The sequence below is a fragment of the Pavona decussata genome, unplaced genomic scaffold, assembly GCF_977016875.1.
Source record: "Pavona decussata unplaced genomic scaffold, jaPavDecu1.1 SCAFFOLD_381, whole genome shotgun sequence".
NCBI lineage: Eukaryota > Metazoa > Cnidaria > Anthozoa > Scleractinia > Agariciidae > Pavona > Pavona decussata.
In genome coordinates this window covers 371,520-390,285 of record NW_028145755.1, presented here as the reverse complement: position 1 = coordinate 390,285, position 18,766 = coordinate 371,520, and the positions used below count along the sequence as shown (strand labels likewise).

Below are 18,766 nucleotides of genomic sequence, written 5' to 3'. Positions count from 1 at the left end.
CGTTCGGATCCACCGAACTTCGTCAGCCGCTATGCAAATTTGAATGCTGGCTAATTCGAAACCATTGTCTCTCTTGCCAGCTCACGGGTCATTCGGTGGATTCCAGCAAAACAAAAGTTCTTGCCACGGAAAGTAACACATTCAAATGTAAGCCCCCCTTGAACAGAGAATAAGCCAGCATCTATGACCTCGGGACCATTATATAACCCTTCCTGACATTCAAATTTGCATTGTGGCTGACGAAGTTCGGTGGATCCGAACGAAATATCCCACTTTTAAGTTTTAATTGCGCTCTGAGTACAGAATTTTTATATTTTAAAATTAAATGCTGGTCACTAAGGGAACAGCCTAAAAAAAACTATTTCCTTCACATCTGTGGTTTTAGCAACCTCGTTCCCAGGGCCTTGAGAACGAGGTTGCTGTTTTGGGATCCACCATTACGCGAGAAGGCCTGGAGGTAACTCGGTGATGGCGTAAATTGATTAGCTGGGGACGGGACTTCCAAGATTATGGAGCAGCGCAATAGGGGGTGTACCGCTGGGACTATGAAACCCTTACTCTAAACCAGACCAAATTCAGCTGCTTTTTGCATTTTTCAACTTTATACCAACTGGATTAATGACCAAATATCCCTACCTTATCCCAGACGCGCTATTTTCCAGAAACCCGGTCAGTATCACAGTCCAGCCAGTAACCAGGCTGTGGCCTGTCAAACGGTTGCCCAAATGGTCTCCAATTCTGAGATTGCGTCCCCCATGCAAATCCATACAGTCTCTATTTTTTCCGATTTTTTAAAGCCTTTTACATGGTTGTAATCTAACGACAGAACCTCAAACTTGGTAAACTGTCTAGGCCAGTTATTTTACACAGAGTCTAACTTAGGCCGCGGCTTAAGACAATCAGTGGGCCTCTAAATTGTTTATAGGTTTTTTTTTATTGTAAGTAGGTAAATAGTTTTCTAGTCTAGGATGCAAGCATTCTTGTTTCCGTCGGCAGTAGACAATGTTTAGATATGACTGTTGGCAAAATTGAAAAGGACTTAGAACGTGGTTTTGTCACGAGAGTGTCCGTTAAGAGAGCTTCCATTGTAACTACACCTCACTAAAATTTCATAAGGCGTATATCCTAGCTTTCTCATTACGATTATTGCAGTCCGCTTTTCAACGGAATTATTGAATAACGCCTTATCTGATAAATTCCAGTCTTTTAATAGCCTTACGTGAAACAGAATAATACAATAACAATACTTACTATAGAGTGTGTGCACGACGGCCATGTTGGAGGACCGAAACAATACAATAATTTTCCTTTGGGAAATATATTCTATTTTTATGCAAATATCTTCTATTGTTTTAATCCTCCAACATGGCCGCCGTGCACACACTCTATACTTACAGAAATAACAATACTACACTTCTGATACTAACAATACTTACAACATATACAATATCTACACTTCTTACGACACTAATTCAGTATAAGTGTTGGATTGTTCTGGATACCAGTGACAAACACGGTTTTCTTAGAAACCAATCAGCTCTACAGTAAAGAATAGCTAAAAGAAGAACTATGGGCGTGCAAATAATTCTCCTTTCAGTCTTGCCAAGGTCCCCAACATCCGTTCTTTTTGGCAGATTCTCTTGCCTTGGGATCCGTTGGCTTGTTGAGTGGTTTGACTGTGCTATTGACGTAATACATCATTCTTTCCTTCAGCTTTATTACTACATCCGGGTACTTGCTGCTTATGTCGTCATGCTCGTTGGGGTCAGCGGTTAAGTTGTAAAGAGCCACTTCAATCCTGTCAGATTGCAGTTTGCCCGATTGATTCTACATTGATTAAAGAAGAACAAAATGAGAAAAATATGGCATAGAAAAGAACAAGAAAAGGGGCAGAGACGATGGAGCCAAATTCAAAATTGCTATCAGTCCATTTCATAGTCCGGTGAACACTGTGCAGCGCCATTGATGTAAGTTTAATTTTTAAGGTTGAGATTTGAGCATGCGTACAGGCTTAAACGATATAATGACAGAAGGATGACTCGTGGTCAAACGACTTGTAGTCTTGGAGGTACCACTAGTCTTGGATTCCTTTTACCTTATTTCGTTCTTACAGTTTTTTTTCTTTTTTTTTTTGCCGTTTTCCCGAAAACGATTGCTCCCTCGATGGATTGTTGACATTGTTGAGGGAATCAGGTCGTCACTCGAAGAGTTCTGTGAAAACCGTTGCTATTTTTTTGTTTTTGGCTATTAAGTCAACAGTGCCATGTAATGAAAATGTGCCACGTTTGTTACTACTGGTACCTTTCGCCTCCTGATGTCTGGTGACATCAATCCTAACCATAGACCGGTTTTATATTTCTGCTTCGACTGCTGGTAAGATCAATTGCCTCGTGATGAATACCAGAAGCTATAAAGTTATCACAAAGACAGCACAACAAACTGGAAATTCTTGTGTAACCTCCATCGCTTCCAGGACCTTGTGTACGCCGAAAACTCTGACGTTATATGCGTCAATGAGACATGGTTGAACCAAAATATCAGCAACTCTGAAATATTGCATTCTGGCTTTACGATATTTAGAAGAGATCGGTCTGATCAAGGTGGTGGTAGAGTTCTTATCGCAATCAACACAGCCTACTTCAAAGCTTTCGAATTAAAACCTGAATCGGAAGCCGAGCTGCAACAGCTTGAGATCATTTTTGCCGAAATTACTACGTTTACTGGTCAAATATTTTATTTTGTGACCAGTTCGACAATATGGTAATTTCGGGTGACTTTAGTTTGCCAGACATCCTCTGGGACTCCATTTACAGCGCAACAGGTGTTAACGAACTAGCCTTTATTGAAACCTTTCCCAATCACCTATTGAGATGCAAACCTCAATAAAAAAAACCCACCAGTGGCAACAACATACTTGATCTTGTAATCACGAGCGTGCTTAATCGTGTCAATGTAACTGACATATTGTCTCCAAAAGATAGGGGGGGGGGGGGGGGTTTACAGACCATAGCGTCATTATTTGTCAGGTTAACGCTTTTATAAAAGCCCCACCCAAAACCCTGACATTTGTCTACGATTATGCAAAAGGCGACTTTGAGAGTCCTTTCCTTCTGTAAAAACTCTGAGATTTTTTTCTCTACTCTCCCTTCATCAACAGAATTCACAGATAAAGGGATGGTAGTTTCCAAACAAATGAGTTGTTTTGTAACATTATCAGCGATCGAAAAATTAACTCTACCTTAACAGTGATAGAAATAGCCACATCCGGTTGAGTCATTATTCCATGAGATGTATGGAGAAAAAAACGAGAGGGAAAGAAAGAAAATCCCTCAACGTAAGAAACGCATGGGCGGGGAAGGATGGACACTTATCCTTTTCCATTTTCTCTGCTCGATTGAAATAATGAAACCCGCGCCTCCAAAAGCAAAAAAAAAATATGTCGTTATTCATGTGCTTCCTTGTATATGCTTGCTAGCCGCGCCCAGGCCACTAGCTGCCTATGTCAGTCTCATTCCTGCTACATTTTGTGATACAAAATTTGCCTAGTGCCTAGTCTTCTCTCTTTCTTTCGTCTCCGTCAATCCGTTTCGCATCAAGTGGTCCCCAGCCGTTCTTCACCGAAACGAACTGGCCGTTAGCGACTGGGAGAGAGCCGTAAGAAACCAGGCAAATTCAAAGCCATTCTCGTTCCCAAGGCCCCACGGTTTTTACAAGCGCTGACCAAAAGATCATGGGCTCTTGGACGAGGATGAGACAAAGCAATACCCAGAGTCCTCTGGCTCCTTGGCCATCGGTTAGTCGCCAGGAGAGGCATTGGAGAATTCGAAAAAAAATTTAATTTTTCTATTGGCTGCTTCGTAACGGCTTGCATTGTACTCCAGAGTCTCTCCTGGCGACCAACTCCTGGTCAAAGAGCCTGAGGACTCTGCGTACGAGATTGGAGACAAAGCTAACTCACCAATAGATCCTCCACTCGGGATTGTAGCTCCAGCGTTTGCTCAGTGAACCTATCTTCTAGTTCAGGAGGCTTAAACCACGTGACGTTGGGGACATTCAACAACAACTTCATGTCACCCACACGCAATGCAGCTCCCTGGGAGGTGTCAATATTAATGAGAACCTCATTTCTTGGAGAAGGTTTCCCGGAAGAGATTGTCTCCCACACGTCAAAACCGTCCACGGGCTTTGGATGTGAGGGATCAAAACGTCCCCCTGCCAACAAAAAAGTAAAGTTTGACGATTTAAAACTGTTCAACTTGTAGAAATCTGCACGTTATGTCTTAGCGCTTTGAGTAAGACTTCATGATTGGTACCATGTAACTGTTTTTCCCCTAATGCTTACATTTTTATGACCTTTTTTTCTTTACAATTACACTTGAATACAGGGAAAGTAAAGAGGGACTCAAATTACAACTGATTTTTACAACCTTGTTACAAAGAGCGCAAAAGTAGGCTTGGCTTATATTAACCGTATACTACACGCTAAAGAGCTCGGAATTACAATTTACAAATTTGGAAGCACTGGGAAAATATACATTGAGTGCATACCACTGATTAGGTTAAGAAACTGGATCACGTTTAGCAAAGACAGTCTGGTTCGTTGTTACAATATTAATAATATTATTATATCAAGCAATTTTCAATCAAAAAATTGCCGCGAGATGAAGACGAAATCTCTTACCTGCTAGCTTGATTAAAGTCGGATACCAGTCGGTCACGTGAAGTAATTCTTTGCTTGTCACGCCCTTTTGTTCCAGTAATTTACCGTGGACAAATGCAGCCCCACGAGCCCCTCCCTCCCATACAGTGTGTTTCATACCCCGTAGTGGCCAGTTAAACCCTCCGCCGCTTGGTATCCCACCATTGTCAGTGCTAAATATAACTAATGTGTCGTCCCAAAACCTGAAAGAATGAGTAAGATCGATGGAGTTAGATTATCCTTGAATGGTCCTTTAGGCCTCTTGTTTATACTATCATTTCTGCGGGACTCATTCTTATCTACCCATTGTTTCTACTAAAGACATGATGTCAATAACACAGACAGTGCTTGCGTAATCTCCAGTGCCCTGAGAGGCTCATGATAAAGTGTTTGACAAGAATCCAGATCGAATTGGAATTTGGAAATGATGGTTTTTGAGGAGAGAGAAAACAGGAGTACACGGAGGAAAACCACTCGGAGCAACGAACGAGAACCAGCAACAAGACAACTTGGCCGTAATTGCCAAATGATATACAGAAGCGATTTCGCAGGATAATTGTTAACTATTCCACTGGCTGTAAAACGTTTTCTATCAGGCGTTTTTCCTAGGGTTCGTAGTTTTAACCGTACCCTGCTGTTTTAAACGTGTTGGTAAGGTTTCCCACCGCTTCATCCAGTATGTCCACCATACCAGCGTACCGTCTTCTTAGATCGTTCTTGATAAACTTGTATTTGTCGACATATTGGTGCGGGGCTTGGACTGGGCTGTGTACGTTCTGAAATGCCATGTACAGAAACAAGGGCTGTGCGGGGTTATGTGACTTGACTATCTTCTCCATCCTCTAAAAATCCAATCAAAGACATTCGTGAACTTACAAGAGTCCATTTTTGTGTGACTTCCAGTCATGCAATTGCAGTAAGCGTGGCTGAATACAGTCAAACCTGTATGTAACGGTTACCCTTGGGAAATGGCCAGGTGACCGTTATATACAGGGTGACCGCTGTACACAGGTTTCCTTTAAACTCTCCCAGAAGTCAATAAATAGCATTTTTATGTACAAATTATCACTCAATTTACGTTTTAGTGACAATAACGAGTAACAGCAACGCAATAATCAGGATAAAAAAAAGGCCTATAAAATGTTCGTGGCGTACTTTTACGGAGGTGCAGTATACTCATCTAAGTTTCCTTGTAGGAAAAGCTTTTAACGTAATTATGGATTTAAAAAAAATCGGTTATAGTTTTCTGATATTTCGGAGCTCGAAGCTTGATTTCATGTAGTATGTCGTTGACTTTACTTAGTGTGAAAGAAAAAAATATAGTGTGAAAGAAAGTTCTTCATGTCGTACTGAGCAAAGTGTTTCAGCTGCTTTGCAAGCCCGACTGCCTGTGCTACTGTCTCATTCATTAAGGTCAAGTTCTGCGGCATCGCTGCCTCTCCTTCGCGTCTCAGGGGGGCTAGCTGCAATTTCACCATCTTGGCCATCAAAGAGATCGTTCGGACCTCCTCCCTCCAGTTGGGTTTTGAGTCATCGATATATCCCTGGCATTATTCGTTAATCGTAACCCAATTTCGTGACCGTTATTTACAGATAGAAGATAATGAAATTGTGCATTCAGGAAGTCTAAAGGGTGACCGCGTCCGTTATATACAGGTGACCGCTTTATGCAGGTCAACTTAACAGTAAATATAAGGGACGATTTTTGGGAAGTTGTTCAGTGACCCTTATACACAGGGTGACCGCTATATACAGGGCCGTTATATACAGGTTTGACTGTAGCTGGCGAAGCTTGCCAGCTTTCTAAGTAATGATTTAAATCCATCTGTACAGGAGAGTGGAATACTCAATCAACGCCGTTTAAGAAGGTGTCATAATCCGGAAGCCGATTGTGGCTCCTTCTAACAAGACATTTTTTTATTTTTCTTTCTTGTGGGCGACTTGTTCGCCAGATTTATCGATAATATTCGGCATAAGTCGGTAATACATCAGTGCTAAAGTAGCTTAAGTATCAGGCTTAAAGAGTTTTATCACCCCTCAGTGGAATGGTCAACAACAATTCGAAAAAGCTGAAAACTACAAAACAATTTATGGCATTTTCCCTTCAAATTGGAGCTTAATTATTTCCGAAAAATACTTGGTTACTCCTAATTTTGGTTTTGGATATCAAGAATCCTAGCTAGGATCTGCTTTTCCCGCACAGTCATAAACCACGCAAAAATAATATATTTGTTTTAGAAAGTACCGTTCTTAAAACAAACCCTACGATCCCGAGAGGCGCAGAACGTATGCGCGGTAGCAAAAAGTAGGAACCAACCTTAATTTGTTCAATTACGTGGAGAAAGTGATTCTAGGAAAATTGAAGATTGCACAAGATACCTCCATGTAAGCATACATGGCGTATGTACCATTCCAGCTTCTAGCAGGTTCTTCTCCATCGCGAAAATCTAAAAAGCCTTTAACGGAATGAGAGAAATGTTTCTCCGAACCGTCCCAGAATCAATCCAAACGCGGTATCAAAGCCTCTTCTTGTAGGAACATAGGGCCACTTATAGAAACCGAGATGCCATTTGCCCACCAAATGCGTCGCATAACCTGGTGATACAATGAAATAATTTGTTATTAATATAAGTAATTTTTTTGCTTTGGTTTTGCTTTACTAGACTCTATGAATGGTTGGCAAAGTTCGCGCCATTTTCTTAACCAATGGGAAGCCAAACTAAAACCAATCGTGCTTGGCCACACGCGTTTTCCCGCGCTTGACCCAGGTTACATGCATTTGCTTCGAGTTGTGATTGGCTGATTGTGCTCCTTACATCTGTTGTGATTTCCAGAGAAATTACTTTGGTTTTGGATTTACGACACTCAATTGAAAACCGCTCTATTTCACGCTTGGCCAAAGCAAAAATAGCCTCTTAAGCAGACGTTCTTTCGCTCGTCACGTCACGCACTTCTTCAGTGAAGAGACGTGCGTGACGTGACGAGCCAAAGAACGTCTGTGTTGGAGGTAGTCTCCCTCGCAGCCATTCTGTGTCTCGTCACGCAACGCTCCTCCTGTGGAATAGACACAGAACGGCTGCGAGGGAGACTACGTTCGAGGCTAAAGTAAAAATTAACGGTCGGCCAGTGATATGCATTTCCTAACAAACCTCTTCACAGGAGCATAGGGACGCGACAATTTTTTTTAGTTGATGAAATTTTCCTCATCGAATCATCTTCATATTCTCACAAATCTTCATTAGTACATGGTATATACTACCGTATTGTGTATAAACAAAAATCAATGCAAAATTCAATCAATATCAATCGATTTGAGTAGTCGATACCAGTTATTGTGATCAGTGTATAATGAAAGTGAAATACAATTGACGATAAAAATTAGTCATATTATTTGTATTTGTATATTTCAAGAAAGGACGAAGCTTCCTTTCAAGCAAACCGAAAATTCTACGATAATAGTCAGGCAATCGGGATCATTGGAAACTGGAGAAATTTCTCTTTCATTATCGATGTACAAGTGACCATCGATTAGCTTCACCCTCTTTTGACATTATAACAGTAAGACGCTTTTTTGAATAACAAACGCAATACTTCGAAAAGCATTGCACACAAGAGAGCCGTAAAATGAAACAGGTCCAAAATGGCTGCGTCGAAGAGATCAGTGACTTACCAACTTTCTTCAACTCTTGAGGCAGAATGCTGTACTCTAACGGCAACCCAAAAGGATCTCCAGGATGAATCACATCATGCTGTAGACCTGACGCGAAAAAAAAAAAAACAAAAAAACAAACACGACTCTGTAGCACGTGCTCACCTAACTCCGTAAAGTTTCGGATGCTGTTGCGCTGTAAGATCGACCTTCGGGGTTTATCTTTTGGAAAAAAATTTTTACGCGTGCCTTATGAATAAACCATAACAAACTAGACATCAGTAGAAAGCTTAATATCTGAAGAATTTGGACAAATTATAATTTTGGGAATTTTTACGCTTTCCCAGGGTGTCAAGATGTTGAAAAGATCGTACTGTAACACCTCTGCGATCCCTGTAAAATTCAGTTAAGCATGTAAATTTTGAACATTCTTTCGTTGGAAGTTTTAGATTAAACACCAAACTTTAAATTTTTAATCAAAGGGATTTGCTGAAGCAAAGACAAGCAAAAACTACAGAGAGATTTAGGGCTCGACGTTTCGGAGTCGTCTTGACTTTATTATCAAGAGAAAATCAGTTAATGAACGCGGATATTTAAATAGGCTAGATCTGAAAATTAACATACTAATAGATGGTTAAACAAATACTTTAACGCGAATTGAATCAGTTTGCACGTTCAGTTCTGGTTTGAATTTGCGTATGAATAGCATCTCATGAATGGGGCAATCAAATTTGTTGGTGCATCTCGCAAGCACGTGAAACTCTTCTAAAAAACGCTTTCCGGTCACAGGTTGCGGACACAAAAGAAAGTCGTCTTCTATTTACAAACACTACCATCTTTAACACAATGACCAGATACCACAGCGTTTTTTAGAACAGTTTCACGTGCTTGCGAAATGCACCAACAAATTTGATTGCCTCATTCATGAGATGCTATTCATACGCTATGCTATTCTACATCATATACCGTGCAATTAGTAAGAGCAATGGTAACCTTAGTTTCCGTTTTAGCTTTTTAGTAATTTGCCAAGTTGTTCAAAAGATCTTGAAAACCTTATCATGCTCGTTACTAAAGGGAAAATAATCAGAAAAGCCAACAGTAGCTATGCAAGGAAATATTTTAAACCGGCAAGGAATTAAATTGCAGACTATCTGATTAAGTACACCCCCCTCACTCCCCAGGTCCTCCCTCTCTAATTGTGGTTTGTTTGTCATAAAAACATCCTGTTAAAATATAACCAATACCCACTCCCTGAGGTAGATAAATAGCTCTTTTGTGTTACCAAAAATGATGCCATGTTACCTCATATATTCATGGTTACACATTTTAAAACTCATTTGGTACTGCTTGGAATGTTTACCTGTATGTATCGGGTACCTTCCTGTCATGAGAGCGGATCTTGTCGGTGTACACAGTGGTTGTACATAGTAATTATCCAATATTACTCCTTCCCTGGCCAGATTGTCAATGTTTGGAGTTTTGATAACAGAGCCACGAAAACCTACATCGCTCCAACCAAGGTCATCCGCGACGATTAAAATAATGTGAGGAGGTTTGGGGTTACTTGAAACATGCGACACTAAAGCGTTGGTAAACAATGAAATGAGAAGAATCAAAACTGCTTGGAACAGCACTACCTCCATTTTGATCTGTGACGGGAGCATGCGCATGTCACTTGAGTCACCCCTTGGTGAACTCATTCTCACGGAAGCATTCAAGAGGACAGAAAACTCATTTAATTTCTAACATCAATGTCTTTATTCTCATAATCTGAATGTTTAATAAAGAAGTGATATTGTGAGATATATGTTAGAATCAAAATTATTGTTTTCCTGCTCTGGAATCATGATTTTAAAATAAAAAAATTCTATACTCAGAACGCAATTAAAACTTAAAAGTGGGATATTTCGTTCGGATCCACCGAACTTCGTCAGCCGCTATGCAAATTTGAATGCTGGCTAATTCGAAACCATTGTCTCTCTTGCCAGCTCACGGGTCATTCGGTGGATTCCAGCAAAACAAAAGTTCTTGCTACGGAAAGTAACACATTCAAATGTAAGCCCCCCTTGAACAGAGAATAAGCCAGCATCTATGACCTAGGGACCATTATATAACCCTTCCTGACATTCAAATTTGCATTGTGGCTGACGAAGTTCGGTGGATCCGAACGAAATATCCCACTTTTAAGTTTTAATTGCGCTCTGAGTACAGAATTTTTATATTTTAAAATTAAATGCTGGTCACTAAGGGAACAGCCTAAAAAAAACTATTTCCTTCACATCTGTGGTTTTAGCAACCTCATTCCCAGGGCCTTGAGAACGAGGTTGCTGTTTTGGGATCCACCATTACGCGAGAAGGCCTGGAGGTAACTCGGTGATGGCGTAAATTGATTAGCTGGGGACGGGACTTCCAAGATTATGGAGCAGCGCAATAGGGGGTGTATCGCTGGGACTATGAAACCCTTACTCTAAACCAGACCAAATTCAGCTGCTTTTTGCATTTTTCAACTTTATACCAACTGGATTAATGACCAAATATCCCTACCTTATCCCAGACGCGCTATTTTCCAGAAACCCGGCCAGTATCACAGTCCAGCCAGTAACCAGGCTGTGGCCTGTCAAACGGTTGCCCAAATTCCATACAAAGGTCTCCAATTCTGAGATTGCGTCCCCCATGCAAATCCATACAGTCTCTACTTTTTTCCGATTTTTTAAAGCCTTTTACATGGTTGTAATCTAACGACAGAACCTCAAACTTGGTAAACTGTCTAGGCCAGTTATTTACACAGAGTCTAACTTAGGCCTCGGCTTAAGACAATCAGTGGGCCTCTAAATTGTTTATAAGTTTTTTTTATTGTAAGTAGGTAAATAGTTTTCTAGTCTAGGATGCAAGTATTCTTGTTTCCGTCGGCAGTAGACAATGTTTAGATATGACTGTTGGAAAAATTGAAAATGATTTAGAACGTGGTTTTGTTTCGAGAGTGTCCGTTAAGAGAGCATCCATTGTAACTACACCTCACTAAAATTTTATAAGGCGTATATCCTAGCTTTCTCATTACGATTATTGCAGTCCGCTTTTCAACGGAATTGTTGAATAACACCTTATCTGATAAATTCCAGTCTTTTAATAGCCTTACGTGACACAGAATAATACAATAACAATACTTACTATACTTACAGAAATAACAATACTACACTTCTGATACTAACAATACTTACAACACATACAATATCTACACTTCTTACGACACTAATTCAGTATAAGTGTTGGATTGTTCTGGATACCAGCGACAAACACGGTTTTCTTAGAAACCAGTCAGCTCTACAGTAAAGAATAGCCAAAAAGAAGAACTATGGACGCGCAAATAGTTCTTCTTTCAGTCTTGCCAAGGTCCCCAACATCCGTTCTTTTTAGCAGATTCCCTTGCCTTGGGATCCGTTGGCTTGTTGAGTGGTGTGACTGTGCTATTGACGTAATACATCATTCTTTCCTTCAACCTCATTACTACATCCGGGTACTTGCTGCTTATGTCGTCATGCTCGTTGGGGTCAGCGGTTAAGTTGTAAAGAGCCACTTCAATCCTGTCAGATTGCAGTTTACCCGGTTGATTCTACATTGATTGAAGAAGATCAATATGAGAAAAATATGGCATAAAAAAGAACAAGAAAGGGGACAGAGACGATGGAGCCAAATTCGAAATTGCTATCAATCCATTTCATAGTACGGTGAACACTGGGTAGCGCCATTGATATCAGTTCAATTTTTAAGGTTGAGGTTTGAGCATGCGTACAGGCTAAAACGATATAATGACAGAAGGATAACTCGTGGTCAAACGACCTGTAGTCTTGGATTCCTTTTACCTTATTTCATTCTTACAGTTTTTATTGCCGTTCTCCCGAAAACGATTGCTCCTTCGATGGATTGTTGACATTGTTAAGGGAATCAGGTCGTCACTCGAAGAGTTCTGTGAAGGCCGTTGCTATTTTTCTGTTTTTGGCTATTAAGTCAACGCTTACTACAGTGCCATGTAATGAAAATGTGCCACGTTTGTCACTACAACATCTGTTACCTTTCGCCTCTTGATGTCTGGTGACATCAATCCTAACCCTGGACCGGTTTCTGCTTTAACTGCTAGTAAGATCAATTGCCTCGTGATGAATACAAGAAGCTAAAAAGTTATCACAAAGACAGCACAACAAACTGGAAATCCGTGTGTAACCTCCATCGCTTCCAAGACCTGGTGTACGCCGACGTTATATGCGTCAATGAGACATGGTTGAACCAAAATATCAGCAACTCTGAAATATATTTTGCATTCTGACTTTACAATATTAAGGAGAGATTGGTCTGATCGAGGTGGTGGTGGAGTTCTTATCGCAATCAAAACAGCCTTCTTCAAAGCTGTCAAATTAAAACCTGAACTGCAACAGCTTGAGATCATTTTTGCCGAATTTACTACGTTTACTGGTCAAAGAATTTTGTTTTGTTTTAGCTATGAGCCACCCAATAAAGACCCAAGTTGGATGGATGTATTTGATAATTTTCTGCGTGAATTGTGTGGCCAGTTTGACAATATGACAATTTTGGGTGACTTTAATTTGCCAGACATCCTCTGGGACTCCATTGACAGCGCATTGGGTGTTAACGAACTAGCCTTTATTGAAACCTTTCACGACCACCTATTGACATGCAAACCTCAATAAAAAAAACCTACTCGTGGCAACAACATACTTGACCTTGTAATCACGAGCGTTCCGAATCGTGTCAATGTAACCGACATATTGTCTCCGAAAGATAAGGGGGTTTTACAGACCATAGCGTCATCATTTTTTCAGTTTAACGCTTTTATAAAAGCCCCACCAAAAACCCTGAGATTTGTCTACGATTATGCAAAAGGCGACTTTGAGAGTCCTTTCCTTCTGTAAAAACTCTGAGATTTTTTTCACTACTGTCCTTTCATCAACAGAATTCACAGATAAAGGGATGGTAGTTTCCAAACAAATGAGTTGTTTTGTAACATTATCAGCGATCGAAGAATTAACTCTACCTTAACAGTGATAGAAATAGCCACATCCGGTTGAGTCATTATTCCATGAGATGTATGGAGAAAGAAACGATAGAGAAAGAAAAAAAATCCCTCAACGTAAGAAACGCATGCGCGGGGAAGGATGGACACTTATCCTTTTCCATTTTCTCTGCTCGATTGAAATAATGAAACCCGCGCCTCCAGAAGCAAAAAAAAAACAACAAAAAATGTCGTTATTCATGTGCTTCCTTGTATTTGCTTGCTAGCCGCGCCCATGCCACCAGCTGCCTATGTCAGTCTCATTCCTGCTACATTTTGTGATACAAAATTTGCCTAGTGCCTAGTCTTCTCTCTTTCTTTCGTCTCCGTCAATCCGTTTCGCATCAAGTGGTCCCCAGCCGTTCTTCACCGAAACGAACTGGCCGTTAGCGACTGGGAGAGAGCTGTAAGAAACCAGGCAAATTCAAAGCCATTCTCGTTCCCAAGGCCCCACAGTTTTTACAAGCGCTGACCAAAAGATCATGGGCTCTTGGACGAGGATGAGACAAAGCAATACCCAGAGTCCTCTGGCTCCTTGGCCATCGGTTAGTCGCCAGGAGAGGCATTGGAGAATTCGAAAAAAAATTTAATTTTTTTATTGGCTGCTTCGTAACGGCTTGCATTGTACTCCAGAGTGTCTCCTGGCGACCAACCGCTGGTCAAAGAGTGTGCGTACGAGATTGGAGACAAAGCGAACTCACCAATAGATCCTCCACTCGGGATTGTAGCTCCAGCGTTTGCTCAGTGAACCTATCTTCTAGTTCAGGAGGCTTAAACCACGTAACGTTGGGGACATTCAACAACAACTTCATGTCACCCACACGCAATGCAGCTCCCTGGGAGGTGTCAATATTAATGAGAACCTCATTTCTTGGAGAAGGTTTCCCGGAAGAGATTGTCTCCCACACGTCAAAACCGTCCACGGGCTTTGGATGTGAGGGATCAAAACGTCCCCCTGCCAACAAAAAAGTAAAGTTTGACGATTTAAAACTGTTCAACTTGTAAAAAATGCACGTTATGTCTTAGCGCTTTGAGTAAGACTTCATGATTGGTACCATGTACCTGTTTTTCCCCTAATGCTTACATTTTTATGATCTTTATTTCCTTACAATTACACTTGAATACAGGGAAAGTAAAGAGGGACTCAAATTACAACTGATTTTTACAACCTTGTTACAAAGACCGCAAAAGTAGGCTTGGCTTATGTTAACAGTATATTACACGCTAAAGAGCTCGGAATTACAATTTACAAATTTGGAAGCTCCACTTCACTTGTCCCCTGGCGCCAAGATGGCGCATAGGGCCTCCACAAATTTGGAAGCACAGGCAAAATATACGTTGAGTGCATACCACTGATTAGGTTAAGAAACTGGATCACGTTTGGCAAAGACAGTCTGGTTCGTTGTTACAACAGTATATTAAGCAATTTTTAATGAAAAAATGAGCGAGATGAAGACGAAATCTCTCACCTGCTAGCTTGATTAAAGTCGGATACCAGTCGGTCACGTGAAGTAATTCTTTGCTTGTCACGCCCTTTTGTTCCAGTAATTTACCATAGACAAATGCAGCCCCACGAGCCCCTCCCTCCCATACAGTGTGTTTCATACCCCGTAGTGGCCAGTTAAACCCTCCGCCGCTTGGTATCCCACCATTGTCAGTGCTAAATATAACTAATGTGTCGTCCCAAAACCTGAAAGAATGAGTAAGGTCGATGGAGTTAGATTATCCTTGACTGATGGTCCTTTAGGCCTCTTGTTTATACTATCATTTCTCCGGGACTCATTCTTATCTACCCATTGTTTCTACTAAAGACATGATGTCAATAACACAGACAGTGCTTGCGCAATCTCCCAAGCCAGAGGCTCATGTTAAAGTGTTTGCCAATAATCCAGATCGAATTGGAATTTGGAAATGTTTGTTTTTGAGGAGAGAGAAAACAGGAGTACACGGAGAAAAACCACTCGGAGCAAGGACAAGAACAAACAACGAGCCAACTTGGTCCTAATTGCCAGGCAATATACAGAAGCGATTTCGCAGGATAATTGTTAATTATTCCACTGGCTGTAAAAAGTTTTCTATCAGGCGTTTTTCCTAGGGTTCGTAGTTTTAACCGTACCCTGCTGTTTTAAACGTGTTGGTAAGGTTTCCCACCGCTTCATCCAGTATGTCCACCATACCAGCGTACCGTCTTCTAAGATCGTTCTTGATAAACTTGTATTTGTCGACATATTGGTGCGGGGCTTGGACTGGGCTGTGTACGTTCTGAAATGCCATGTACAGGAACAAGGGTTGCGCGGGGTCATGTGACTTGACAATCTTTTCCATCCTCTAAAAATCCAATCAAAGACATTTGTGAACTTACAAGAGTCACTTTATGTGACTTACATTACGCAATTGCAGTACGCGTGGCTGAATAGCTGGTGGAGCTTGCCAGCTATGAAACTTATGATTTAAATCCATCTGTACAGGAGAGTGGACCACTCAATCAATGCCGTTTAAGAAGGTGTTATTATGCCGAGGCCGATTGTGGCTCCTTCTAACGAGACATGTTAGATTTATTTTTCTTTCCTGTGGGCGACTTGTGCGCCAGGTTTTATCGATAATATTCGGCATAAGTCGGCAATACTCGGTATCAGTGCTAAAGAATTTTATCACACCTCAATGAAAGTCAGCGTCTAGTATACCGATTTTGACCAGTTATCAGACCACCGACCAGGAGGGGAGAAAGTGGGACTGAGGTGGGGAAGGGCAGCTTAACCGTTAACCTGCGTGGCATGCGCGCGCTAGAAAGGAAGAGGCAGGAGAGGAATGGTCAACAACAATTCGATAAAGCTGAAAACTACAAAACAATAATTATTTCAGAAAAATGCTCGGTTATTCCTAATTTTCGTTTTGGATTCCAACAGCCCTAGCTAGGATCTGCTTTTCCCGCACAGTCCGTAAACCACGCAAAAATATCTTTGTTTTAGAAAGTACCGTTCTTAAAGCAAACCCTACGATCCCGAGAGGCGCAGAACGTAAACGCAGTAGCAAAAGTAGGCACCATCCTTAATTTGTTCAATATCGTGGAGAAAGTGATTCTGGGAAAATCGAAGATTGCACAAGTTACCTCCATGTAAGCATACATGGCGTATGTACCATTCCAGCTCCTAGCAGGTTCTTCACCATCGCGAAAATCCAAAAAGCCTTCAACGGAATGAGAGTAATGATCCTCCGAACCGTCCCAGAATCCAAACGCGGTATCAAAGCCTCTTCTTGTAGGAACATAGGGCCACTTATAAAAACCGAGATGCCATTTGCCCACCAAATGAGTCGCATAACCTGGTGATACCATGAAATAATTTGTCATTTATTCCACACTTGGTTAAAGCAAAAGTAGCCTCTTACGCGTCACGTCACTTACTCCTTCGGCGTAACGTCACGTGACGTGCGTGACGTGGCGAGCCAAAGAGGCTAAAGCAAAAATTAACTGTCGACCACTGATATGCATTTCCCAACAAACCTCTTCACAGGTGCATAGGGACTTGACAATTTTTTTTGTAGTTGATGAAATTTTCCTCGTATCGAATCATCCTCATATTCTCACAAATCTTCAATACATGGTATATACTACCGTATGTGTATAGACAAAAATCAATGCAAAATTCAATCGATATTAATCGATTCCAATAGTCGGTAAAAGTAACTATGATCAGTTTATAATGAACGTGAAATAAAATTGACGATAAAAATTAATCATATGTTTTGTATTTGTATATTTCAAGAGAAGACAAAGCTTCCTTTCAAGCAAACCGAAAATAATTTACAATAATAGTCAGGCAATCGGGATCATTGGAAACGGGAGAAATTTCTCTTTCATTATCGATCTACAAGTGACCATCGATTAACTTCACCTTCCTTTGTTACAACAGTAACAGGCTTCTTCGAATAACAAACGCAACTTTCGAAAAGCACTGCACACAAGAGAGCCGTAAAATGAAACAGGTCCAAAATGGCTGCGTCGAAGAGATCAGTGACTTACCAGCTTTCTTCAACTCTTGAGGCAGAATGCTGTACTCTAACGGCAAGCCAAAAGGATCTTCAGGATGAATCACATCATGCTGTAGACCTGAGGAAAAAAACAAAAAAACAAAAACAAGACTCTGTAACACGTGCTCACCTAACCCCGTAAAGTTTTGGATGCTGTTGTGCTGTACGATCGACCTTCGGGGTTGATCTTTCGGAAAAAAAATTTCACGTGTGGCTTTTCAATAAACAATAAGACCAATAACAAACTAGACATCACTAGAAAGCTTGATATTTGAAGAATTTGGACAAATTATAATTTTGGGAATTTTTCCGCAACGAATTAATTGCAGACTATCTGATCAAGTACCCACCCTGGTCCCTCTTCTCTATTCAGGTTTTGATTAAAACGTCCTGTTTGCTGTACTCCTGTACTTGCTGTACTTCGTTTTAACAAGGTTTGGCCATGTACTTGTGAAGGAAAGTTTTGCTTTTCCCATTTAACTTATTCAGTTATGGCTACAGCAACATGATATTTTAATTCTTTTGCTCATTAATCGTAGTCAGACGGATGTCTGAATTTGGGCCTATCCTAAATCAATACCACGTGCATTTAGTAGACCACTCGACTCGCGTTGGTTGTTCTACTTTTTGCTGTGCTACACCGTGCTGATGAGAGCCAACCAGCTCCTAAAACAGCTGTCCACGGTTGCCGCATTCTGTTGATTCTCGGTTTGGTCTCTATCGTGTCGCTGTCGTGTAAAATACGAAGTCCGATCAGCCTTTCAGAAATTTGAGTCTTTAAAAAATAACCAATACCTCCCCCGAGGGAGATGAATAGCTCTTTTGCGTTACAAGAAATGATGCGATGTTACCTCATATATTCAGGGTATATTCATGGTCACACATTTTAAAACTCGTTTGGGTCTGCTTGAAATGTTTACCTGTATGTATCGGGTACCTTCCTGTCATGAGAGCGGATCTTGTCGGTGTACACAGTGGTTGCACATAGTAATTATCCAATATTACTCCTTCCCTGGCCAGATTGTCAATGTTTGGAGTTTTGATAACAGAGCCATGAAAACCTACGTCGCTCCAACCAAGGTCATCCGCGACGATCAAAAGAATGTGAGGAGGTTTGGGGTTACTTGAAACATGCGACACTAAAGCGTTGGTGAACAACGAAATGAGAAGAATCAAGACTGCTTGAAACTGCACAGCCTCCATTTTGATCTGTGACGGGAGCATGCGCATGTCACATGAGTGACCCCTTGGTGAACTCATTGTCACGGAAGCATTCAAGAGGACATTAGAGGACATAAAACTCATTTAATTCCTAACATCAATT

General features: G+C 41.0%; 2 protein-coding genes across 3 annotated transcripts; both read right to left on the bottom strand.

The window, feature by feature from the left end:
• Positions 1 to 1,357: 1,357 nt before the first annotated feature.
• Positions 1,358 to 9,991, bottom strand: LOC146451932 (arylsulfatase B-like). The gene is given in 8 exon segments (XM_085098498.1): positions 1,358 to 1,827; positions 3,959 to 4,212; positions 4,682 to 4,902; positions 5,330 to 5,541; positions 7,079 to 7,201; positions 7,203 to 7,294; positions 8,370 to 8,456; positions 9,709 to 9,991. Coding segments are annotated over 8 exon segments (1,506 nt in total). The 3' UTR covers positions 1,358 to 1,593.
• Positions 9,992 to 10,082: 91 nt separating this feature from the next.
• Positions 10,083 to 18,650, bottom strand: LOC146451931 (arylsulfatase B-like). Of its 2 annotated transcripts, none has more exons than XM_085098494.1 (7): positions 18,363 to 18,650; positions 17,435 to 17,629; positions 16,523 to 16,734; positions 15,530 to 15,741; positions 14,883 to 15,103; positions 14,115 to 14,368; positions 10,083 to 11,958 (listed from the first exon to the last, which is right to left on the bottom strand). In XM_085098494.1, exons 1-7 carry the CDS (start codon positions 18,643 to 18,645, stop codon positions 11,725 to 11,727), a joined length of 1,611 nt encoding a protein of 536 aa, XP_084954620.1. In that variant the 5' UTR covers positions 18,646 to 18,650; the 3' UTR covers positions 10,083 to 11,724. The 2 variants fall into 2 exon arrangements, with proteins under 2 accessions (XP_084954620.1, XP_084954621.1); XM_085098495.1 differs by having other exon boundaries at positions 17,435 to 17,521.
• Between the last annotated feature and the right edge of the window lie 116 nt (positions 18,651 to 18,766).

What these genes read in the sequence shown, in the direction of transcription:
- LOC146451931 (XM_085098494.1), bottom strand. Translation starts at nt 18,645, where the DNA reads ATGGAGGCTGTGCAGTTTCAAGCAGTCTTGATTCTTCTCATTTCGTTG. An exon ending in TCAAGAGTTGAAGAAAGCTG is followed by an intron (nt 16,735 to 17,434) that starts GTAAGTCACTGA and finishes TGGTATCACCAG; the next exon opens with GTTATGCGACTCATTTGGTG. An exon ending in CCATGTATGCTTACATGGAG is followed by an intron (nt 15,742 to 16,522) that starts GTAACTTGTGCA and finishes TTGGATTTTTAG; the next exon opens with AGGATGGAAAAGATTGTCAA.